Here is a 25450-nt window from a genome sequence, read left to right as displayed (position 1 = left end):
TTTTGTCCCCTCAGAAGAGTGAGGGCCTGCGAGGGGCTGGGGTGTGAAATAGACAGGGTGTTAAGGGTTAAATTGTGTCTCTAAATTTACATGTTGAAGACCTAGTCCCCAGTACCACAGATTGTGACCTTATTTGAATTGGGGTTGTTGCAGATGGGATTACTAGTGAAGACAAGGCCACACTGCAGTAGGGTGGGCCCTGATCCATTAAGAATGGTATCCATATGACTAGTGAAAATTGGACACAGACACTCACACACACACGGAGAATTCCATGTGAAGTCTGGAAGCCAAGGAACCACCAGGGGCATTCCCTAGCACCTTAGAGGGAAACCCTTGATTTTGGACTTCTGGCTTCCAGACTGTAAGTTTCTCTCGTTTAAGTTGCTCAGTGTGTGGTCCTTTGTGACAGCAGCCCAAACAAACTGATACGGAGGGTGGGACCTGAATTTGTATAGGTCCCCACCATCTGGTTGGCTGCGTGAATCATTTCCTTCATAGTCTGTGAGGTGGTTCACTCTTCCTTATGAAAATAGTCCCTGAGTTCATGTTATTCTCTCCAGGCTTTGATAACTGGCACAGAGGAGCAGTTACAAGAGAAGTTGGAAATCTCCCATCTATTAAGTGTTGGCAACAAAACATTTTAAAACAGGGCTGACCAAACAAAATGCCTCTGTGAGCTACCTGTGCACAACCTCTGTATTAATGGAATCAGGTTTTCAGGTTTGGTGGAAGGAGGAAGACCAAGGAGAGGCACTGGCTGATAATAGTAAGAACCCACACCCATTCAGCACCATGCTGTGGGCTTTACCAATGCCAGCTCCTTTAACCTTCACCATAACACATCCTGTTACAGACGAGGAAACTGAGTAATAGAGAGGCTCACTGCCTTGCCACAGCTAGCAAGCAGTGGTGTCAAGACTCCAGCCCAGCGCTTTCTGATTTCTGAAGGGCACACACGCCTTCAGCCCCATGGCCTTCAGTGCCGGGAGAAGCATCTGGTCTGGCTCCGAGACAAGGCTGCTAGGATGGAAGGATTTGTTTGTTGCCAAGTGCGACTCAGGAGCTTTGTCTCTAGTGCCTGGTAAGGGAAGAGGCTTCTGTGCATACTGAGCAGAGAGGCAGAGCGAACCAGGAAACCTAATGCTGAGGTCAGCCTGTACAAGTACACTTCTCCAGTGGTCATTTGTCCCATTTATCTTCAGTGACTTGGCAGGAAAAGGTGCCTCTCCTAAAAATGAAAACGAACTAAGTTGAGCTGTTTATCAGTTCTAATCTGCACTTTAAACTGGTGATACTACTCACCCACAAGGTGTGAGAATCAGTAGAAGTGACTGTGTAACACCCTGCTGGGCCATACTGCCCTAGTCCCACCTCAGCTGCTCAGCCTCATAGTCTGGGATGATGTCAAAGCACCGGAGGCAGGCAGTTTGAGGTCAGCAGGAGAGCAGGGCCAGGAAGGTAGGCTTGGGTGTTACAGTTCACAGCAGGGAAAGGCTAATTGCGAGAAGGGATTTCCTGTCTCGGTTTAGGCTGCAGTTGAGATCACCCTGGGAAATTTGCTGTGTCCAAGGGATTGAAAAGGCACACTGCCCAGCTCCTGAGCTCCCCTTTTCTAGAAACCAGCACCCCTCCCCATGCTCAGGCGCCAACTAGGAGCTACGTTTACAAGACATAACCCCACCCTCCCTTACCACATTGCATTGTACCTGATCAGCCAGGCCAATCAGAGACCACACTGAGGTGTTTTGAGAGAGATTAAGAGAAAAAGTCTGTGAAATGAGGTGTGTGGAAAACATGTCTCCAGGAAAAGATGAGAGTGTCACAGAGATGGGAATGAAAGTCTCCTGGCTTCTGGAGGCCCTTCCATGCTCCAGTCCTTTCTGAGACCCATTGTATCTTACATCCAGATTACACAGTTCTCATTTTGTTTTACCTACTTGAGTTGATGGCTATTACCAGTGACCAAAATGATTCCAACTCTTGGAGGGGGGTTACTGTGGGTCCTTTTCAGCTTAAGTTGCCTCCTGCTTTGGGGGACCTGCTGTAGGCTAGTGTTGGTTTGCTGCCTAAGTTTCCCTCTTCCCTGGTTGTGGGGAGAGGAGGGAGTTGTGATGAGGTCAGGGTTAGTGAGAGCTACTATTTCTAAATCCATTTTACAGACAAGGAAATTGAGGCATAAAGCTACTTGCTCAAGGTTCACACAGCACTCACTCAGCAGAGCTAGACTTTGAAATAGTCTTCGTCCTAAGTCATCCCAAGTACAGGAAGGTCACAAAAATACCAGTCTGTATTCCAGGACCAGTAGGGCAGGTGTGGATGTATACTGCCTACTGAAATAATCTGCTGCTAATGCTGTCAGGTCTGGGCTGAATATTAAGTCTTTTCTGTTCCCAGCCACAGATTCTGTCAGAACCTCAAAAGACTTTTCTTTTTCAAACCAGGTTGCTATGTATGACAGGCCCCAAATTATAAAACAATTCTCAAAAGACATGAACGAGACTTTGGGTCTTCCTGGCACTCCTGACGACTTCGCCTCCCAGTGACACTCAACAGGTGCTGGAGGAGCCCTGAGACAGTGTGGCGACTGCCTTAGTCTGGGATGGAAGATGTTCCCTTCAGACCCATGTCGTCCAACAGATCCAGGGTAGGTAAGAAGGTTGGGACTTCATCATTTGGCAAGATCTTGGTGCCCTCCAAAAAGTTTTCCAAATCACAGATGGTCAGGAAATTCAGTATCCTTTTCATTTTCCCCAGAAGGATCTGGATTTTGCGAGCTGTTGAACTGAATTCCACCTCCAGGATTGCTTTCTTCTTCATTTCACTCAGCATCTCTGGCAGTATGAGCTGTAGGAATTCATGGAAGGCTAAGTGAGGATGTATGCACCAGCACCGTGCTCTCCCTAACCCCCAAATTAGGGCCCCCCCGGCCAGAACTGAGTCTTACCCGGAAACTTTACTCTTCAGGGCAAATCTGTGCTCCCAGCCCTGCCACCAGCAACCTTTTTGCCACTTCCCAAGCATACTCGCTGAGCCTGTGCCAGTGGGCACACCCCAGCTTGAACCCAGACCAAAGGGTACCAGCTCCTGAGCCCTGCTGTGACCTGCCTTCCAAAGACTGTGCCTTCCTGGGGGCATCTGGCTTCTCCATGTGGATTCCCTGTCATGCAGGCATTGCCAGAGAGCCAGGAGACTGTCTGAAGTGTCAGCAGGTGAGCTCTACTTCTACTTGGGCTCCCTTGGAGTGTGTCTGGGTTGTGCTGAGATGAGGCAGCACCCAGTGAGGCCACCTCTACTCCAGTTCTGCATTAGTTTTTAGCTACAGAAGGCTGAGCAAAAGGTGTCCTGGAGTTGAGAGGAATAATAAAGGATCATACCAATATGTTCTATTTCTATGAAGTATCCAGTTTCAAAAATGCTTTCACATAAAGCATCTCATTGAAGCCTTACAGCAATGAATTTATTTTATAAATGGCAACAGGCCCAGAAAGAGCAAAAGGCCTGCCTGGTGTCACACAGGAAGAGGAGGGGCTGGCATGTTCTCAGGGCACCCTGCTACCAGACCTGGGTGGCCCCTGCCAATGAGTCACATTTGTTTCCTTTGGGGCCCACCCTTCACTGGCACCAGACTGACCATGTCAGTCATTCATCCCCATTTTGGGCATCGATTTCCTTTGTTCCTCCAGTGGAATTGCACTGTTTTTTGAAGGCCAGTGGCCCAGGTCATCATGCTGTCTCCACTCCAGCTGCCCCCTCTTAGCTAGTCACCACTGTGCAGGGGCAAATGGAAAAGTTGGTGTAGACTATGAGTATTCATTTGTCATCTCTTTCTTGGGTTGGCTGCTCTGGGAAACCCAAGGAAAGTAAGAAGGTTGAGACTTAGTTATTTAGCTTGTAAAATAGCAGGCCTTCCCAGGCCAGGGAACCTAGGGCGACCAGCTCTCTGGATCTTCTTGGAACTATTTCAGTTTTAGCTTTCACAGTCTTATGTCCTAGAAAACCTCTCAGTCCCAGGAAAACTGGGTTGGCTGGTCACCCTACGCCTACCACATTCCCCCTTCTCATTTTTAAATAATATTCATAGAGCTTAATTTTGCTTGAGTCTGCCGTTTGCCTCTTTCCTCCTTCCACCCACTTCTCTGTCTGGCTCACTTCCTGAGCGACATGTCCATTTGTCTGCCTCCCAGGCAGTCCTGCCTTTGGGGGCCTGAATGACTCTCTGGTGAGTCTGTAAACAGCCTTCTGTGGAATAGTGGAGGGGAACTGGCCTAGGGACAGGGTCTTAGTGGATCTCAGTGGGTGGCTAAGAAGATAGACTGGACAAGAGGTGTATGGACATAGAGGTTCAGAACCCGGCAGTTGTGGGCCTTCTGGGGTTTGCCTTATTCCTCTCCTTCAGTCTGGTCCTCAGGAAGGGTCTCAGTAGCCCATCTTCTTGCCCTCTCACAGTGAACATTCTACAGTCTGGGATCTCCATTTGTAGTGGGTTGAATTGTGGCCCCCAAAAGACACGTCCAAGTCCTAATACCCAGTAACCTGTGAATGTAACCATATTTGGAAATATACTTTATGCAGATGTATTAAGAATCTTATATAAGGACTTAGGGTTGTCCCTAAACCCAATCAATGTCTGGTGTCCTTATAAGAGAAAGGGGAGGGAGATTTGATACACAAAGTCTCAGAGAAGAAGACCATGTGAAGACAGAGGCAGAGGTTGGAGTGAGGTTTCTACTGGCTGAGGAATGCCTAGAGCCACCGGAAGCTGGGAGAGACGAGGAAGGACTCTCCCTGAGAGCCTTGAGAAGGAGTGTGGTCTTGCTGATACTTTGATTTTAAACTTCTAGCCTCCAGAACTGTGAGAGAATAAATTTCTGTTGTTTTAAGCCCCTAGTTTGTGATAATTTGTTACAGCAGCCTGAGGAAACTAACAGTCTTTTGTGATGTCTTACCTGGCCTAGGCAAAGGATCTTGAACTTCCAGGTGGTCAGTTGTTTTGAGATGAGCAAGTTTGGGGAGGAGAGAAGAGGACATCAACAGCAGGGTTGGGGACACAGGTTTCCCCTTTGTTTCTGGCCCTGCCATTTGACACAAATGTGAGTGTCAGGCAAGATAATGAATGCATGCTACCTTTTTTGGGGGGGGGGGGGTGAGTGAGATCTGGCTTATGGCTAAGCAATTTGAGGCTGTCAGTTTCCTTAGAGCGAAGTGTCATGGTGTCTCAGAGCAAAGTGTTATGGCATTGGGAAGTGAAATGGATGCCTCTGTGTGCATTAAGCAGCAGGTCAATGGAGGCGGCCTTGTTTCCTGTGGGTTGGAGTCATGCAGAACATGGCCCAGGGGCTTATTGCTTGAACCAGTCCAAGCAGCAGTGGCCTGCATGCAGGTGGGCAGAGGTGTGGGGTGCTGAGATCTTACCTTGTACTTGGTGCCCAGGTTTAAGCGAATGTGCTTTGTTTGGTGGTTGAAGTGGAAGATGATCTTATCTTGACTCCTGATTTGTACCTTGATGTATTGGTTGATATTTAAGGAGATAGACTGGACAGGGGGCGCGTGGACATGAAGATTCAGATTCCACCAGTTCCAGGCCTTCTGTGGTTTGCCTTTGGCAAAGTAGTAGCCTAGGTTTTGGCTCAGGTTCAACCTAGATTAAGAAGTCCCATCAGGTAATCAGAGCACTTGGTTCTGGGACAATTGTCACAGCCTCTCCTGTGGCAACACAGGCTCCCTCCCTCACTCTCTTTCCCTTTCTTGTTTCAACCTTTGCCCACAAACAGGCTACAGGCTCCCATAGGTCTTGGCAGGTTGAAGAAATTCTGCTCAGGAAGGAAGCCCAAGATTAGGTGCTGCTCTTCAGCCCTGCCCTGTGGGACTTGTGCCTGGCCCCTCACTCCCAGTCTCTCCTTTTAGTCCCAGGGGCCTGTGTGCTCGTCACCTTCTCAGGGCTTTGCCATGTTGCTTCCTCGGACCCCCCTTGGTGGCATGATTAGCTCCTGCTTATCCTTCAGGTCTTAGCTCCAGTATCACCTACTCAGAGAGGTCCTGTCCTGACCAGCCCCTCTGGTCCCTGTATCACTCTCCATCTTTGCCTCTTGTTAGTTTCCTCCATGTAATTTACTAACACAGCTAATTCTGTTATTTGCAGCATGCAGTTAGGGTCTATAACAGGCCTTGAGTGCTCAGTATTCACTGAATATTCACCGAACCCATTGTTCCTAGGAGAAATTATATATGTGTATCTCACATAGATAATCTGAAATCTAAAAGCAAACCCATCCTGGTAGAGTCTACCTGGCCCAGGAGCTGAGGCTTCCTGTGCTGCAGTGCCCTGCCCTCCTGTTTCCACGCTCTTGGGGGCAGAGTCACCTTGTTCAGCCTCAGCTGGAAATGCGTGCATCAGATGCCTCCAGTTTTCACCCCCTGCTCGTGTTTGTGACTCTGAGTGAAACACACACACGCACTTGCCCCAGGAGCAGTGAGTTCAGTGTTCACTAATTCAGTGTTCATGGAAACTTTAAAGCACAGACCTATCTTGAGTAATGAGAATCAACTGTACTTGTTTGTATCTTGTTTTTCCTTACTAAAATGTAAATGTAAAACGTGGTCCTGGAGGGCAAGGGCCACGCACCATCTGGTTGCCTGATGAGTTCCCACTGCCCAGCACTGTGCCTGGTACCTACGTGAATAGGTGCTGGATTCATGTGGAGTGGACGGCCTCCTCCCTCACCCAGCCCAGGCCCTACTCATTTATGAGCCATCCTTTCTTGGCCTTTTAAACCCATCGTATCCCTCTGTCCCTGGCTTCTGCCTTTTGAATCCCACCAGGGCTGCCCCTAGAAGCTGCTGTTGGGGGAGCACCTTCTCTCAAGTACTGAGTGCAGAGGGAGGAGACCTGAGACCTGGGTTAATCAGGAGGATGTAGGGTTCGGGGGAGCCTGCGTTACTCAGACTGCCTGCCAGGTCTTCTCTGGGCTGTCCAGGGCCTTTGTGGGTCAGCTCAGAGAGGGGGACCAGCTAAGTGCAGCCTTGTTCACCTCCAACAGGAGAACTCCTAGTCACTCCCAATCTCAGTTTCTCCTGTTGCTTCCCATTGTTCATCAAGGAAAGTGCAGAAGTCTAAAGCCCTCACCATCAGGCCCCGACCTGGTCAAGCTCGTGTCTCTTTACTTAGACAAGAGGCTGTATGCTCATGAGGAATTAAAAATGTGGGTGCTGGAGCCAGAGTCTCTAGGTTCAGAGCCTGGATCTGCCACTTGCAAGCTGTGTGACCTTGGGCCAGATACTTGACTTCTTTGTGCCTCAGTTTTCAACTGCCAAATGCAGATAACAATAGTACTTTACTCATAGAGTTGTTGTAAGGATTATATGCTTGTACATAGCAATAATTTTGTCAACATTACAATGCTCTCATTATCATTGATGGAGAGGGCAGAGAGGGGAATTTTGTTTCTCCCTGTGGGGGGAGCAGATCCTTCAGCTCTAACCCTTTTTGATGGTTCCTATCAGAGTTTTCTCACTAGGCCTTCCCCACTCCCTGGGGTTAGAGGTCTGCCCCTGACTGGGGGCACCCAGCTGTAGGTTAAGGTTTCCTCAGGAAAATGGGATCTAGAACACTCAGAGATATCTGAATCTGGAGGTGCGTCTCAGAGGGTGTAAAGACCTCTCCAAAGGAGCCTGAGTTCAGGCAGGACCGGGGCCCCTTGCTGTATGGGCCCTGAAGCCTGGTGGGAGGTCTGGTCTGAGATTCCTCAAGACCCAAGCCTGCAGGTTGGGGGTGATGCTGGGATTTAGTTTCTATACTCCCAGCAAATGACAAGTATGCCGTCTACCTTTCCTTGAGGAGACAGAAATGAAAAACGACCCAAGAAATATTTAGTTCTTCAAACAGCATGGCTCTACATCCTCCCCAGTGCCTGGGATACAGTGGAGGATCTCTCTCTCAGCATCAGCACTGAGGGTGCGGAGATGGGGCTGGAACCTGGGGAGCAGTTACAGAAATTTCTAGCAATGATTAGAATCAGTGGACCCTGACTAAGCAGGAGGGCCTTTTCCACAAAATTGCTCTCTCTGTGACAGTGGGACTCTGGTTCTAATGATGAATTTCCTCAGGGACCTGTCCCTGGGATCACAGTTTAATTTGGTGCTGCTGCCCCTGGGGAGGGAAACAGCTTGGCCCATTCTGCCCTGTAGTAAGACCTTTTGGGGGTGATGAGTGTGTGGGGGATATACAAGGACAGTTGTCTTATCCAGGTCTCTGCTTGAAGTGCCTGCTGCTTTGCTTTGGGTTAAGCCAAACTAGAGTATGACCCAGATAAGATGTGGTTGCTTTTGAGGGAGACAGGACACAAAGTTTGAGCACCTGTGTACAGTTGAGTGTGGAAGGGCTGTTGAGAGGAGCAGCTTCTGTGTGCAGAGAGGCCTGGACCTGCTGAGGGGATTGAGGGGTGGTAGCTTTGCCCTTTCCCTACTGCCTGCTCCTCCAGCACCAAAAAGGAAGGATTAGAAGAATGACAGACTATCGGGGCAGGGCGTGCTGCCCGTGCTGTGGGGACAGCTAGGGAGCAAGGAGAGGAAGGCAGGGGCTGCCTGTGGGTGGGCAGAGGGGAGAGGCTAGGTTGAGGAAGAGTGGAGGCCCCTTGGCGTCTCCTGGGCCTGGGCCTTGGCCTTGGCTCCCTTGGCAGGTTGCTGCACAGCCATTTCCAGAGGTTTACGAGGCCCACTGTGAGCCCAAGTGATCAGCTTTCACTGGCAGCTTCCCGTTTTCTCCAGCAGAGGAGGAGCTCAGAGTTAGAAGGGAAAGCAGTCAGTGTATTTCCCATTCTTGAGAACCATAAATAGTGAGGTGGTTAGCAGTTTAAGAAAAACTTCAAGACAAGAAGACAGCAGGTCTTAAGGAGAGAGATGGGAGAGGAGAAGTTCAGGACTCCTAGACCTTGAAATGGCTGTGAGGCTAGTGCTTGGAAGCAAGGCTATTCTGGGAAGAAAGATTGAACCACTGGACACTGCTGTCCCTCAGGGCACGACCTTGGGTCCATTTTCTTAAGATGTTGGAGTCCCAGCAACAGTCTGAAGAGTCAGTACAATAGACATCCACTCCTGACCTGAGGGGAGGACCAGAGGTGGCTCCTATTGGTTTTGATGAGAAGATGTATTTCCTTCAGGGTCCCTGTCTTTGACTTATGGTACTCCAGGAAGCCATGTCTGGCAGATGGGGCAGTGGTGGGCCACTGCAGCCAATTCATGGGCCTTGGCTGCTTTCTGAAGCCTTGAAGACCCAGTGGAGGACCTACTGGCCTGGGTCCCACATCAGCTGACCTGGTAAAGACCTCTAGCCCCATGCCAGCCTGACAGAATGAATCTGGAGTGTATGTGTGTGTGTGTGTGTGGGGGCGTGTCAGCCTTTCTCCAATTTTAAGAATTATCCTTCCCCTTGGGTTTTTAAAAAAGATTTTATTTATTTATTTTTAGACAGAGGGAATGGGAGGGAGAAAGAGAGGGAGAGAAACGTCAATAGTGTGGTTGCCTGTTGCGCCCCTTACTGGGGACCACACCCACAACCCAGGCATGTACCCTGACTGGGAATCAAACCAGTGACCCTTTGATTCACAGGCTGGTGCTCCACTGAGCCACACCAGCGAGGGCCCCCTTGGGTTTTGATGGACTGAGATTCAGGGATAAGATATGGTTTCTCTTATGAACCTTATTTGATAATTTTAAAAAATGCTTAATTTTAGGCTGAGTCAAAATGTATAAAACTTCTTGCCAGTAATTTTATGTATGGTTTGGGGCAAGTAACCTATTGGTTTCTCTGAGTGTTTTTCTTCAGTGTTCTTATCCAGAAAGGGAAAGTAGACTTTCCCAAGGTCTCATTTGGCCCTAAAAATGTGTCATTAAGGAGAAGAGGCCCACTTATATGTAGTCAGATGCCATTTGGGATAATTGACTGAGTTTCTTGCCCTTACTACTTGGTACTTCTTGTATCCAGTACCTTTTCCCACCAGTTTCCAAAAACTTTCAGGCATCAGTTTTTACATAAAAGGCCCTCTAGAGAGGGCAGAAATCACTGAAAACAAAGTAGTCAGGTAGGAAAAGGTGTTGAAAAAACCCATAGCAGATAAAATATTCTTTTTTTAAAATTTTATTTTTTAATTTTATTTAATTCTTGTTCTAGTACAGTTTTCTGTCTGTACCAGAACAAGCCCTGCCCTGCCCCCGCCAGTGCTCCCCACCTCCCTCCCATTTCCACCCCCCACCTTAGTTATTGTCCATGTGTCCTTTATACTTATTCATGTGAGTCTATCCCCTTTTCCCCTATGATTCTAGATAAAATATTTTTTTAAATTTTATTTATTTATTTATTTACTTACTTATTTATTTATCTTTAGAGGGGAAGGAGAGAGGGAGAGAGACATCAATGTATGGTTGCCTTTCGCACGTCCCCTGCTGGGAGTTGGCCTGCAGGGAACTGGTCTGCAACCCAGACATGTGCCCTGACTGGGAATTGAACCGCGATCTCTGGTTCGCAGGCCTGTGCTCAATCCACTGAGCTACACCAGCCAGGGCCTAGATAAAATATTCTTAAAAACCAAGGCCTGGAGAGTGGAAATCCCCCTTTCTTTAACTTAAAAAGAAAAAAGTTTGTCTTTGACAGTAAGAAGGAAAGTATACATTGATGTAAGATAACATGCACTTCCCATTATAGGTCTGCCTGGAAGGCAAGGGGAGCAGGGAATCCTGGAGAGATAGCGTACTTACCTCAGAGAGATGGGGGAAAATTCTGAAGTGGCTAAATCACCTTAAATTGGTAAGATGAACTTTTCCACCATTACTAGAAATGGGAACTTAAGAACTAAATTCAGTTACAATGAAATATTTAGAAGTTACAGTTTTGAATACAATACATGTACCTCCAGAGTGCTCACCGCACCCTCCTCTCTGAGGCCTCCAGGACAGAGAATTATCCTGTTTCTAGGATAATCCTCATAAGGTTTGGCTCTCAAGAGATGTAGAGGAAATGAAGCCAATAGAAGTGGTTGCATTGAGCCTGTCTTTGCTATTTTACCGTGGGGAAAGCATTGGTGGGACGAGGACAGTGCTAGTGCCCCTTGTTTGAGGTCAGGGACCTGCCTTACTGGTCCATCATGATACCCATGTCTGCATTCCAATATGTGTGAGTCAGATGAATGAATTCACAGATGGAGAGAGAGGGAGAGAGAGAGAGAATCAAGCCTTAACCATACCTTTTCTGCTTCCCCATGGGGAAAAGTGTTTGGGACTCATGGCTCAAGCTTACCAGATTTCTCTGTTTTCATCATAGAAGGTGGCATGGCCAGAGTTATTGATAAGGGCCTGAACACACATTTCTTCACTGTCTTCCAGAATGATATATGTGAACTTGCTCTCTTTCGTACTGAGGATGAGCATAGCCAGGTTTCCTGATGGATAACTGGGAGATGGTTAAGGCACAAACAGTCCCTTGGGGTCCCCTTGAAAAAGCACAGCCCTGCCAAGGGTACAGGCCTTAGTAGAACCCATACCCCAGCCCTGAATCACAGACTTTTTAGGTGCCATATGTGCTCCAGTGGATACTGTATCTGGCCTGATCCATCAGGAAAGAGAATTTGGAAGATACTCTCATTGGGATAAAGAATTAATTTTACATCACCTTGAGGTACCTGGGAAGAAAAGACATGGCCATTAAAAGTGCACAGGGGCTGATTGTCCTAATTTAAAGTGTGGGGTTGTCACTAGAGTGCTTGGGACCTATCCACTTACTCTGGATTCCCATGCCACCCATCACTACCCAACCCATCACTACCTCCAATCTGCTAGAGAATCCGTTCAAGAAACCTCACAGGGCATCAATTTACTTGTTCATGTGATGAGGAGGCTGAAATGGATCATTCTGTGTGTGTATGTGTGTGCATGTGCGCATGTAGATTTTAAACTACCATTTCAATCATTCTGGTGGTTATTGGTTGTATTTGTTTCCTAGGATTTCCATAACAAAGTGCTATAAACTGGGAAATTTGAAAATACAGAAATTTATTCTCTCATAGTTGTGAAAGCCAGAAGTCCCAAATCGAGACATCAGCAAGGTTGGTTTCTTCTGGAGGCTCTAAGGTAACATTTCTTCAGGCCTCTCTCCCAGCTTCTGCTGATGGCTGACGGTCCTTCTTTTCCTTGACTTGTACTCCACCTTTCCAGTCTTTGCCCCCATCTTATTGTGGGCTTCTCCTCCTGTGTCTCTGTGTCTTCAGGTGGCCATTTTCTCATAAGGACGCCAGTCATATTGGGTTTTGGTCTCACCCTACTCCTGTATGACTTCATCTTAAGAAATTCTATCTGCAGAGACCAGTTTTCCAAATAAGGTCACATTCTAAGGCACTGGGGGTTAGGATTTAAACAAATCTTTTTTAGTAGAATATTCAGGATTTTTATTATTTCTTGAATCTGTTTGAGTGAATTATATACTTCTGGGAAATTGTACATTGTATGTAAATTTTCAAATTTATTACTATAAACACTTAAAATATAATGTTTGAAAAAACCTCTTCTGCTTCTGTAGTTATGTCTTTGTCTTCATTCTTTATATTATTGATATATTTTCTCTCTCTTTTTTTTTGGATCAGCCTTGCCTGAAAATTTGCCTGTTTTATTGGTATTTTCAGAGAACCAATTTTGGTTTGTTTATTCTTTCTTTGGTTTCTGTTGTAATCAATTTCTGCTCTTATAATTATGATTTATATACTTCTAGTTTCTGTGGGTTTTCTATTTTACTATAGTTTATTTTTCTAATTTTTTGAACTGAACATTGAGCTCATTGATTTTCATCTTTCTTCTTCTTGGTCTTCCTCCACCTCCACCTCCTTTTTTAATACAAACATTTAGCTATAACATTTCTCTCAAAATACTGTTTTAGCTGCTTCCCATGAGTGTGGATGTTTACTTTTCATTCCATTCTAAACATTTTCAAGTTTTCAATATGCTTTTTTCTTTGAAACACAAGTTATTTAAAAGTGTGTTTTTAAATTTACGACATACCAGTTGCTTTTGTTTCCATTATTATTATTACTAATTGAAACCCATTGAGTTAAGAGACATAGTCTATATATCAGTTCTTCAGTGTTTGCTGATTTTCATTTTGTGGCTTAGTGTGTGATCAATTGTTGTAGCTGTTTCACACGTGCTTGATAAGGATACATGTCCTCCAATTATCTCATGTTCTCATCCTGTGTTGGAACCCAGGATAACCTGGATTATTGGGATGCAATGTTCGCCTGCTCCTACCCCTCCCTTTCCCATCATACACCCCCATCTCACTCACACTCATTCACACTCTCATTATGCTGCATTTTTGATGTCTCTCTATTTCTGGTATTATTTTCCTTACTATCTCTCTTACACATGCTGCTCTACATTTAAAGGAATGCTTTTTTACATTTCATCTAAATTTCCTAGGTGTTTGAAGACAGCTTTTAAGGTCAGATAAGATTCTACATTACTTTAACTGGAAGTCAGACCAGTGATTTTCAGAGTATTGTTTTAAACAGTTTAAAGAGTCCTTTGATCAAGAAAACTTGAAGCAGAATGCCAATATCTAAGAGAATAAAAGAAAGAAAAGCAGCTATTTGAGGAGTTGCTCTGGCTTTCTCTCTAGGTCACAGCCTTTAATTTTTTTTAAAATTTATTGATTTTTTGTTTTTAGAGAATAAGGGAGGGAGGTAGAAGGGGGGAGAGAGAAACAAACATTGATTTATTGTTCCACTTACTTATACATTTATTGGTTGATTCTTGTATGTGCCCTGACCAGGGATCAAACCCATAACCTTGGCTTATCAGGATGACATTCTAGCCAACTGAACTACCTGGCCAAGGTGGGCACAGCCTTTAAATGCTCAGGAACCTGGGCATCTGGATGAAAACCACTACGGGCATGAGAAGATCCAGCAGTGCACTGAACACTTTAGTGCCGCAACACAGTGACCCAACGAAATAGGCACTATCATTGTCCCTGTTTGAGAGAGGCTTAGTGATGTACACAGGGTTACCAGCTAGAGAAGAGCTAGACTCCTGCAGTCCATCCCCTCCCCCAACCTGCAGGCTTGTCAGTGGAGAAACACCGCCTCTCACCGTTAAGCTCCCAGCCATCTCCCGGATTTAGATTACAAATCACTGCTCTTCTTTTATTTTTAACCTAAAAAAGTGCCTTGTAAGAACATCTGTGGTTGGTTTGTTCCTGATGGCCTACAGGAACAAAAGCTTCTAGACATTGCTCATGGAAGAGGATACTTGTATTTTTGGTCTTATTTTCAAAAGCTGCCTGAAAGCTAGACTTTCTCAAGAGGTTCTCTGCTTGTCAAATTCACTTGTCATTACATGACATTTTCCTAATGATGAGAACCCCATGGGCAAAGCAAAATCTCGGGCACAGAGGTGAAGTCATTACATTTTTCTCTCACTGGAAAATTACAGTGAGGTGCCACTTAATGACATAGAAATAGCATCTTTTGGTCATTGTGGGAACCCCTCAGAGCGCATGTACACAACCCTGGAGGGTACAGCCCATTACTGTGCTGCACATGCTGTGCTTTTTTATAGGACTGGCAGCACAGTAGATTTGTTCACACCAGCCTTACCACACACATATGGCATAACGTGTGTGCATGATGTATAATAAATGGCATATCTAAAAGCCTAAGTTTCATTATTATTTGCTTACGGACTGAGTAAGAGACTAAGATCTAAAAGCTAAGAGAGAAGGGACTACATCTCTGGCCCTTCGGTTCCACTAGAGAAAGAACAGTGCCTCATTGGTAGGACCCTGTGCTGTGAGACAGCTGCTGTCTGTCTGTGAGCGTGCTCTGCTGCCATCTGTCCATCCATGAACTCTCTCTGCCTGCCGTGGAGCCGCTGTCTCCTGGGCTGGCCAGCTTGGATGCTGCCTCAACATCAGTACATGCTTGTAAGCAGTGCTCCTCCTGACTCAGCAGATTACTCAAAATGTATTGCCCATTTGTAAAAACAAAAAACAATCAAATGTTCTATTCCTCATGGATGGTTTGGGTGGTCTGATGTGAATGGTAGGTTAGGAAGGATCCTCTGCTTAGAAATCTTGGTGAGAAACTTCCTCTTGGCTGTAGGTAGAACACTGAAGATTAGTTGGGGGACAAAGGCTGCAGGAGCAACAGCTTCAAGGTGGGACAGGGCATGGAGGTCACTAGCCTGGTTGGAGAATGAAACCAAGGAAGGTTTCATTAATGGACTGGAGGTGAGGCCAAGGAGATGAGGAAACAGAAGGCCTTCTCTTAGGCTTCCAGCACCCTTTCTATTCATTGTCTGTTACAATCTGAAGAGTCCCCTGCTCCCCCTTAATTCCTCTATCTGTAAGAGTTCTGACTGACCCCACTGACTTCCTTCCTATGTACAGGCCCAATAAATGAAGGGATACTGAACTTCCTATTCCTACTCTGAGGCCAGACAGGTCCACACCTTAGTTGACAGTGTCAGTTTCTAGCTCTTAATATTTTTGCCACAAGTGAGGCCATTCTCATCACTTTAAGATGTTTGCTTTTCCTCTTAGTGCAAACTATTCTCATTTTCTTTTTCTGGACACACAGCAGGAGTACATTTCTTAGCCCCCTTGCATCTAGATGGGGCCATGAGACTCGTTTTGGCTGATAGAATTTAAGTCTGGATCTTGGCTTCATTTCTTGTGCATGCAACTAAACACAAAGAACTCCAAGATGGTGATGAATCTGTGATGAAAGGGCCCAGAGCCCTCAGAGCCAGCCTCTAGTAGAGCCACTCAGAGAATTGCAAGACTCAAATCATATGTGATGTGAGTAAGAAACTTGAATCTGGTTATTAAGGCACTTAACTTTGGGAATCACGTGTTTTAGTAGCTAATGAGCAGTGCCTTGACTAGCTTAGCAGAGGCTCTGTGTCCTGAGACAGTCATGTATGCTTTTCTGGGTCTCACTTTCTTCAACTGTAAAGTGAGGATAATAATAACACACTTATGGCACAGGAATTGTTGGGAAAAGCTACATTTACATTATATGTGGAAGTGCTTTACAACCTGCATGGTGTTGCATAATGTTAGTTTCCATTAGTCTCCTTGTGTTCTCCAATGTAATAAATGATAACATAGCACTTATTCAGCTGCTCATGCCAAAATTCTTATATTCATTCTTTTGTCTTTTTCTCTCACACCCCACTTCCAATTCAACAGGAAGCCCTCTTGATTCTCCCTTCGAAAAATATCCCAAATCAAACTGCTTTTGCCACCTCTACTGCTACTACTTAGTAGAGATGCCCATCACCTGTCTCCTGGATTTATGCCTGGCTTCCAGCTGGACTTTCTGCCTTTATTCTTTCCCCTTAAACCTATTCTCTGTACAGCAGCCAAAAAGACTCTTCTAGAGCGTATGTCAGATGATGTTTGTCCCCTGCTCTAGACTTTCCAATGGGTTCTCCTCACTGTTAGGATAAACTCCAGAGTCTTACTATGGCCCACAAGGCTCTACCTGATCTGGGTTCCCAAGCTCATTTGTTATTGCTCTCTCACTTACAGCTATCCTTGAGATAGAGACCTCAGGACCTTTGCACTTGTAGGGCATTCTGCTTAGAATGCCCTTCCACCAGGTATCTACACAGCTCACGCCATCATCATTTCATGCATGCCTAGGCTCAAATGGTACTTCCAAGGTTGCCCTGTGGGTACTAGGGCGGCTCCTCTCTGAGCTCAATACCTCAAGAGCTCCTTAAGCTGCCTTGCCCACCATGGCACCTGAACAGTATTTTTATATAGTGGCTGTGTCCTCAACTGAAACATAAGTTTTCTGGAAACATGAGGTTTTTTTTTTTTTTTTTTTTACCTTTGTATCTCCAGCACCTGGATGAGGGCCTGGCATAGTATATTCTCAAAAATATATTTACAGAAGGCATAAGATCTATCACATCTTCCCAATTCCTACTTTAATGCCTCCTTTTTGAGCCACATACCTGATTATTAACTCACTCTGAATAACTGTAGTATTTTGAGACTAATTTTCACTTATAACTTCATGGTAAAGTGAAGGTAATACATCATAATACATCGTAATACATGGTAATACATCGTAAATATTACCATGTGATTGATTTGTTAAATAGACTTTATTTTTTACAGCTGGTCACAGAAAAATTGAGCAGAAAGCACAGCGTTTCCCTATACCTCCAGTCCCATCACACGGGCACAGTCTCCACCACTCTTACCATTTTGTATCACATGCACATTCTACAGTCAATGAACTGACACTGGCACATTCTTATCACTCAGAGTTTATAGTTTACATGCAGGTTCACTCTTGGTGTTGTACATTCTATGGGTTTAGACAAATGTCTAATGATATGTATTCATTTGTAGTGTGGAGTATCATGCAGAGTATTTTTTCTGCCTTAAAAATTCTCTAGGCTCCATTTATTCATTCTTTTCTTCGCCTAAGCCCATGGCAATCACTGATCTTTTAACTGCCTCCATAGTTTTGCCTTTCACAGAGTGTCACACAGTTCATCTTTGAACAGCAGGTTTGAACTGGGCAGGTCCACTTATCTGTGTATGAGTAGACCTGTGCAATTCAAACTCACATTGTTCAGGGGTCCACTGTATTTTTGATCTGCAGTTAGGAATCTGTATATGTGGAGGGCTGACTTAAGTTATACTTGATTTTGGACTGTGATTTTGGTGTTGCCCCTTTTCCCCGCCTTGTTCAAGAATCAACATAGTGTGTAGTTGAAATTATGCAGTATGTAGTCTTTCATATTGGTTTCCTTAACTTAGTAAAGTTAAGGGTCCTCCATGTCTTTCCATGGTTTGATAACTCATTTGTTTTTAGCACTGAATAATATTCCATTGTATGAATGTACAAAAATTTATCCATTTATCATGCAATTATTTTTTAAAAGATTTTATTTATGTATTTTGAGAGACAGGAGAAGGGAGGGAGAAAGAGAAGGAGAGAAACATCAATGTGTAGTTGTCTCTCATGTGGCCCCCCACTGGGGACCTGGCCTGCAACCCAGGCATGTGCCCTGACTGGGAATCAACCCAGTGACCTTTTGGTTTGCAGCCTGTGCTCAATCCATTGAGCCCACCAGCCAGGGCTAATAATTTTTTAAAAATATATTTTATTGATTGTGCTATTACGGTTGTCTGATTTTTTCTCTCCTTTATTCCCCTCCACTGTGTACCCCCACTCCCACCAGCATTCCCCCCACCTTAGTTTATGTCCATGGGTCATACATATAAGTTCTTTGGCTTCTCCATTTCCTGTACTATTAACTTCCCCCTGTCTATTTTGTACTTACCATTTATGCTTCTTATTCTCTGTACCTTTTCCCCTATTCTCCCCTTGCCCCCTTCCCACTGATAACCTTCCATGTGATCTCCATTTCTGAGATTCTGTTCCTGTTAGGCTTGTTTGCTTAATTTTTTTCTTTAAGGTTCAGTTTTTTTTTTTAAGAGGGTGGGAAAAAGTTAAAAGTTGATTGGGAAAGTACATTTAAGATTGTTTATTTATTGTTACTTAATTTTCTTTTTTAAAAAAGTACTTTTAACTTTTTAAAAATATATTTTATTGATTATACCATTACAGTTGTTCTATTCCCCCCCTTCATTCCCCTCCACCCTGCACACCCCCTCCCCCACCATTCTCCCCCCTTAGTTTATAACCACGTGTCTCAAGTTCTTTAGATTCTGTATTTCCCCCACTATTCTTGCCCTCCCCCCTATCTATTTTCTACCTACTGTCTATGCTATTTTCTGTCCCTTATCCCCCCTTCTCCTCCTCCCACTCCCCTGTTGCTAACCCTCCATGTGTTCTTCATTTCTATGGTTCCACTCCTAATCTAGCTGTCCTCTTGGTTTGCTTTTATTTTAGGTGTGGTTGTTAATAACTGTGAGTTTGCTGTCCTTTCACTGTTCATATTTTTCATCTTATTTTTCTTATATAAGTCCCTTTAGCATTTCATATAATAAGGGCTTGGTGATGATGAACTCCTTGAACTTGACCTTATCTGAGAAGTACTTTATCTGTCCATCCATTCTAAATGAAAGTTTTGCTGGATAAAGCAATCTTGGCTGTAGGTCTTTGGATTTCATGACTTGGAATACTTCTTTCCAGCCCCTTCTTGCCTGGAAGGTCTCTTTTGAGAAATCCACTGACAGTGTGATGGGTACTCCTTCGTAGGTGACTATCCCCTTATCTCTTGCTGCTTCTAGGATTCTCTCCTTCATTTTAGTGTTGGCTAATGTAATTATGATGTGCCTTGGTGTGTTCCTTCTTGGGTCCAACTTCTTTGGGACTCTCTGAGCTTCCTGGATTTCCTGGAAGTCTATTTCCTTTGCCAGACTGGGGACGTTCTCCTTTATTATTTGTTCAAATAAGTATTCCACTCGTGGCTGTTTCTTTCCCCCTTCTGGTACCTCTATAATTCAGATGTTGGAACGTTTAAAGATGTCCTGGAGGTTCCTAAGCCTCTCCTCATGTTTTTGAATTCTCATTACTTCATTCCTTTCTGGTGGGATGTTTTGTTCTTCCTTCTGGTCCATTCCATTGATTTGAGTCCCAGTTTCCTTTCCATCGCTATTGGTTACCTGGACATCTCCCTTCATTTCAATTAGTTTAGCCTTCATATGTTCCTCTAATTTGTGACTAAAATCAACCAGTTCTGTGAGCATCCTGATAAACAGTGTCTTGAACTATGCTTCTGAGAGGCTGGCAATCTCTCAGTTGCTTAGAGTTATCAGCTCTGGGACTTTGAGTTCTTCTTGCACCATCTTTTGGGCTGTTCGTGCGTGTTACATAGCAGGATCAGAGTCCTAGGTGTTCACCAGAGCAGGGCAACTCAGTTGCTGGGTTGTGATGCTGTATGTGGGGGCGGGGTCAACGAGGAGCAACGGCGTCCTGTCTGCCGCCTCCCGCCGTGGTCCCACAGGTGCGGCAGCTGCCACCGTCACCGGGGCCCGCGAGTTTCGTTCCACTGCACACGAGTGCACCACTGCCGTCAGCCCTCACCTCCTGGGGCTTGCGTGGTCCGTCTCACTGTACGCGAATGTGCGACCACAGTCAGTCTGCCCCACACCCTGACTGGGTCCGGGCCACTTGCGCGCCTAGGTCTGGGGATCTTTCCTGTCCGACCCCGCTCTGCTGCTGGTTCCGCCCCTCTTACCGTCCTGGTTGAACGGTTAGTTATTGTTGGAGTTCCGTATAATTCAATTTTCTGTCCTTTGGCTGTGTCTTGGTTTACTAAACCTTTTTTGTATTCAAACTTGGTTGTGGGAGAAGGCACAGTGTTTCCACCTATGCCTCCATCTTGGCGGAAGTCGCTAGGTTCAGTTGTTGATAGTTGTGAGTTTGCTGTCATTTTACTGTTCATATATTTTATCATATTCTCTTTCTAAGTCCCTTTAACATTTCATATATTAAGGGCTTGGTGATGATGAACTCCTTGAACTTGACCTTATCTGGGAAGCACTTTATCTGCCCTTCCATTCTAAATGAAAGCTTTCCATTCTATATGGATAGAGTAATCTTGGATGTAGGTCTTTGCCTTTCATGACTTCAAATAATTTCTTTCTGGTCCCTTCTTGCCTGTAAGGTCTCTTTTGAGAATCAGCTGACAGTCTTATGGGCACTCCTTTGTAGGTAACTGTCTCCTTATCTCTTGCAGCTTCTAGGATTCTCTCCTTCATTTCTAGGATTCTGGGTAATGTAATTATGATGTGCCTTGGTGTGTGCTTCCTTGGGTCCAACTTCTTTGCGGCTCTCTGAGCTTCCTGGACTTCCTGGAAGTCTATTTCCCTTGCTAGATTAGGGAAGTTCTCCTTCATTATGTTTTAAAATAAGTTTTTAATTTCTTGCTTTTCCTCTTCTCCTTCTGGAACCCCTATGATTCAGATATTGGAATGTTTAAGTTGTCCTGGAAGTTCCTTAGCCTCTCCTCATTGTTCTGAATTCTTGTTTCTTTATTCTGTTCTAGTTGAATGTTTATTTCTTCCTTCTGCTCTAAACCGTTAGATTTGAGTCCTAGTTTCCTTCCTTTCACTGTTGGTTCCCTATATATTTTCCTTTAATTCACTTTCTATAGCCTTCACTTCTTCTTCTATTTTGTGACCATGCTCAACCACTTCTGTGAGCATCCTAATTACCAGTGTTTTGAACTCTGCATCTGATAGGTTGTCCTCATTGCTTAATTCTTTTTCTGGAGTTTTGATCCTTTCTTTCATTTGGACCATATTTCCTTGTCTGGTTGTCCCTGTTACATTGTAAGGGGCAGAGCCTTAGGTATGCACCAGGGTGTGGTAACCCATCTTATTTTGGTGTGGTGGGAGAGGTCAGAGAGGGAACAATGCCACTTTCTTGGCTCTCAGCTGGCTTTCAGTTACTTCCCCTGCTACCCACAAGCCAGCTGGGTCCTTTTGATGCTAGTTCCTGGATGGGTGGGCTTATGTATGTTCTAGGACCCTGTGGGTTTTTCCAACGAACTCTCCTGTGAGTTTCTCCTGCTGTTGCAACACCCACAGCCAGAGGTTTTGAGGCTTTATGTCTTCACGCTGGAGCACTGGGTTGTGTGGTCTGTCTTGCCTCCCAGTTTTTCCTCCCAGTTTATCCACATGCAAATGTGGGACTGCCGGGTCTGCCAGCCACTGCCTCGCCAGCCCTGGTCCTTCAGCCTCTAACTTGCTGTGCATCCTCTCTGCCCCAGCTGCCCATATCCACCCTTCCTAGTCTGAATGATTGTTTCTGTAACTTCTTGGTTGTTGGACTTTCGTACAGTTCAATTTTGTGGCAGTTCTCGTTATTTTCTATTTTTAAATTTGTCGTCCTTCTTTTGGTTGTGTGAGGAGGCAGTGTATCTACCTATGCCTACCTGGCTGGAAATTCTCAAAAGAACCCAAGTAATTATTTTTTGATGTAGATTTAAAATTTATTAAGAGAGGAACCTATTTTTATAACATATATTTTCTTTACTCCCCTCCCAATTCCATCCAGTTGCCAAATACAGGCCCTTCAGGGAGAAGGGTCCCAATGAACCTGAGTAAAAGTCCTAGTAAATCTGTAATAACCCACACACTTACATGTGCCTCTCTATATTGAACACATTTTTCTTGTTGGTATTCACATTGTGTATTGGTTCTGACAGCTCCCTGATGGTGTGTGTGTGTCCCACCTGAGCCAAAAAAGGGAAGCTTGCACTAAGTAAAAATGCCAATGTACTTCCACACTCACCTTAACATTGCTCTTTGTCCACTCCGTATCTACTTCTAATTTCTTCTTAGGAACAATATGATGAGATTTTTTTGCTTCTTCTATCTCAGACTCCTTGATTTGTGATGATTGATTCCATAAACACAATGAGTATGTATATGTCTCTGTAATCTTGGGATTGAGTAAGTCTTTGGTAGAAAAAAGAAAGAAAACTTGCATCTATGTCTTTGAAGGCACCAAAGAGAGTTTGGGGGTTTGGGACATGGCCATATTTCCCCAAGTAAGGAAGGCTGCCAGGAAGGAACAAGTCCGTGAAGAAAGAAATGTAGAGGTTGAATTTATAGCTTCATTTTTATATTAATTCATTGAACACATATTTATCAGGGGTCTACAATGTGCCAACCCAGTGCTAGCTGCCAGATACCATGGTGAAGACCACCCAGCCCAGACTTGGGGTTGTGAGAGGTGGCACACCAGGCACATGCCAATAATCAGCTAATTCAGTTAATTGAAAAAACAGGCTACAGTGGGGAGTCACTAGAAAAATAAAACATACGTTAACCATATTATTTGAACTTAAAACATAAATGTCTATTAACACATCACCTTAAATGTAGGGCAAGTCTTTCCTTTGTGTGTGGGGCTGATGATGAGCTCTGTGATCATTTTTGCTCAAATCACATTCCTAATTTATTATCTATAATTTTGGCAGTTTCTAAATAGTTTGAGCATATAATTATAGTTTTGAAATTTTCTACATATTCCCCAACTTTTATGTATGTTTGGTGCATATTTAGTTATAAACACATCGTTTTAAAAAAAGCTATTTTCTGACTTCCAGCCAAGATGGAGACATAGGTTGTACCTCCTCACACAACCAAATTTAAGGACAACAAAGATTTAGAAATAAAAACACAAACAGAACAGACAGAAAATTGACTTGTACCAAAGTCCAACAACATGAACCATTCATCCAGACCAGTAAGAGGGGTGGAGTTCGCGGCCAGTGGAGAGGGGTCCCGGCAGGAGGAGGTGGTGGTTAGCAGAACCGTGTGCAGAGAGAAAATGAGCAAACCCAGTGAAGCGTGCAAGATGGTTGGCTGACTGTGGACACACATTTGTGTGAAGATAAACCAGGCAAAAAAAAAGGTTAGTGAGACAGACTGCACAACCCAGGGCTCCAGTGCTGGGAAATAAAGCCTAAAACCACCGATTGAAAAAACTTTCGGGGGTTGAGGTGCTGGGAGAGGCTCCCAGCCTCACAGAAGAATTCATTGGAGAGACCCACTGGGTCCTAGAATGTACACAAGCTCACCCACCTGAGAACCGGCACCAGAAGGGTCCAATTTGGTTGTGGGAAGCAGCATAGGGGACCAAAATGTGAGAGAGAGCGGAACAAGCACTGTTGCTCCCTCTCTGACCCTGCCCCCACATATCGCATCACAACCCCGGGACTAGGTTGACCTGCTCTGGTGAACACCTAAGGCTCCACTCCTCATATGTAACAGGCGAAAACACACCAAAACATTATGGCTCAAGCAGAAGAACAGATCAAAGCCCCAGAGCCAATACTTCTAAGCAACAAAGAGATAGTCAACCTATCAGATGCACAGTTCAAAACACTGCTGATCAGGATGCTCACAGAACTGGTTGACTTTGGTCACAAATTACATGAAAAAATGAAGGCTACACTCAGTGAAATGAAGGAAAATGCACAGGGAACCAATAGTGATGGAAAGAAAACTGGGGCTCAAATCAGTGGAGTGGACCAGAAGGGACAAAGAAACAACCAAACAAAAGAATGAAGAAACAAGAATTCAAAAAAATGAGGAGAGGCTTAGGAACCTCCAGGACATCTTTAAACATTCCAACATCCAAATTATAGGGGTACCAGAAGGGGAAGAGGAGGAACAACAAGTGGAATACTTATTTGAACAAATAATAAAGGAGAACTTCCCCAACCTGGCAAAGAAAATAGACTTCCAGGAAGTCCAGGAAGCTCCCAAAGAAGTTGGACCCAAGGGGGAACACACCAAGGCACATCATAATTACATTAACCAAGATTAAAATGAAGGAGATAATTCTAGAAGCAGCAAGAGATAAGGGGACAGTCACTTACAAAGGAGTTCCCATCAGGCTGTGAGCTGATTTCTCCAAAGAAACCTTACAGGCAAGAAGGGGCTGGAAAGAAGTATTCCAAGTCATGAAATCCAAAGACCTACATCCAAGATTGCTCTATCCAGCAAAGTTTTCATTTAGAATGGAAGGACAGATAAAGTGCTTCTCAGATAAGGTCAAGTGAAAGGAGTTCATCATCACCAAGCCCTTATTACATGAAATGTTAAAGGGACTTATCTAAGAAAAAGGAGTTAAATATATGAACAGTGGAAGGACAGCAAACTCAGAGTTAACAACCACACCTAAAACAAAAGCAAACTAAGCAGACAGCTAGATCAGGAGCGGAGCCACAGAAATGGAGATCACATGGAGGGTTATCAACAGGGGAGTGGGAGGAGGAGAGTGGGTAGAAGGAACAGAATAAGTAGCATAGACAGTGGGGAGAAAATAGATGGGGCAAGAGTAGTGTGGGAAATGTAGAAGCTAAAGAACTTATGACACATGGACATGAACTAAAGGGTGGGAATGTGGGGGGGAGGGGGTGTGCAGGGTGGAGGGGAATGAAGGGGGGAAATGGGATAACTGTAATGGCATAATCAATAAAATACATTAAAAAAGAAAAAAGAAAAAAGCGATTTTTAAATTGGGTCTTCTTTAAGCATGCAAAGCGTCATTTAAATTCTTATAGTATTAATTTTCTTAGCAACAAGCTTTATTTTTCATTTTTATCTACTTTTTTTAAAACTGAAAACTGGAACTAAACTAAGGACAATTGAAGGACAATCCCGACTCCAAGTGACCCTGGGTTGATGTCTGACAACTGCTGGGAGTGGCAGTGACCAGAACACTAGGGCAGAGCTTCTAGCACCCTATCAGCTGGGAAGCTCTTCACTGGAAGGGGTGGCCCAGGTTCCCTGGCAACTAGGTTAAGAGGAAGTTGGTTAAGAGAGCTTAGTTTTCCCTTGGGGTCAATACAGTGTTGGAGGAGGTCATCAGGAGGACATGACTGCTGGTTGACCTGGGAGCTGGACCAGTGCAATCAGAGGACCCTCTCCTCTCCTTTCCTTGGAATGTACTCTCTG

General features: G+C 44.7%; 1 protein-coding gene across 1 annotated transcript in view; it reads right to left on the bottom strand.

The window, feature by feature from the left end:
- Positions 1–2592: 2592 nt before the first annotated feature.
- The window catches only part of ERICH6B (glutamate rich 6B), a 64029-nt gene continuing 41171 nt past the window's right edge, over positions 2593–25450 (bottom strand). Inside the window, exons 7-10 of the mRNA XM_037041656.1 lie at positions 11587–11672; positions 11291–11443; positions 5416–5641; positions 2593–2847 (exon numbers count right to left, since the gene is read on the bottom strand). Of these exons, the coding sequence (XP_036897551.1) occupies positions 2593–2847; positions 5416–5641; positions 11291–11443; positions 11587–11672 (720 nt within the window). The remainder of the gene's footprint in view (positions 2848–5415; positions 5642–11290; positions 11444–11586; positions 11673–25450) is intronic.

The sequence above is a fragment of the Sturnira hondurensis genome, unplaced genomic scaffold (genome assembly GCF_014824575.4).
Source record: "Sturnira hondurensis isolate 20B ecotype Veracruz unplaced genomic scaffold, ASM1482457v3 Scaffold0000549, whole genome shotgun sequence".
Lineage (NCBI taxonomy): Eukaryota > Metazoa > Chordata > Mammalia > Chiroptera > Phyllostomidae > Sturnira > Sturnira hondurensis.
Note: the sequence above shows the minus strand (reverse complement) of the source record. Positions and strands in the feature narration are given on the sequence as shown.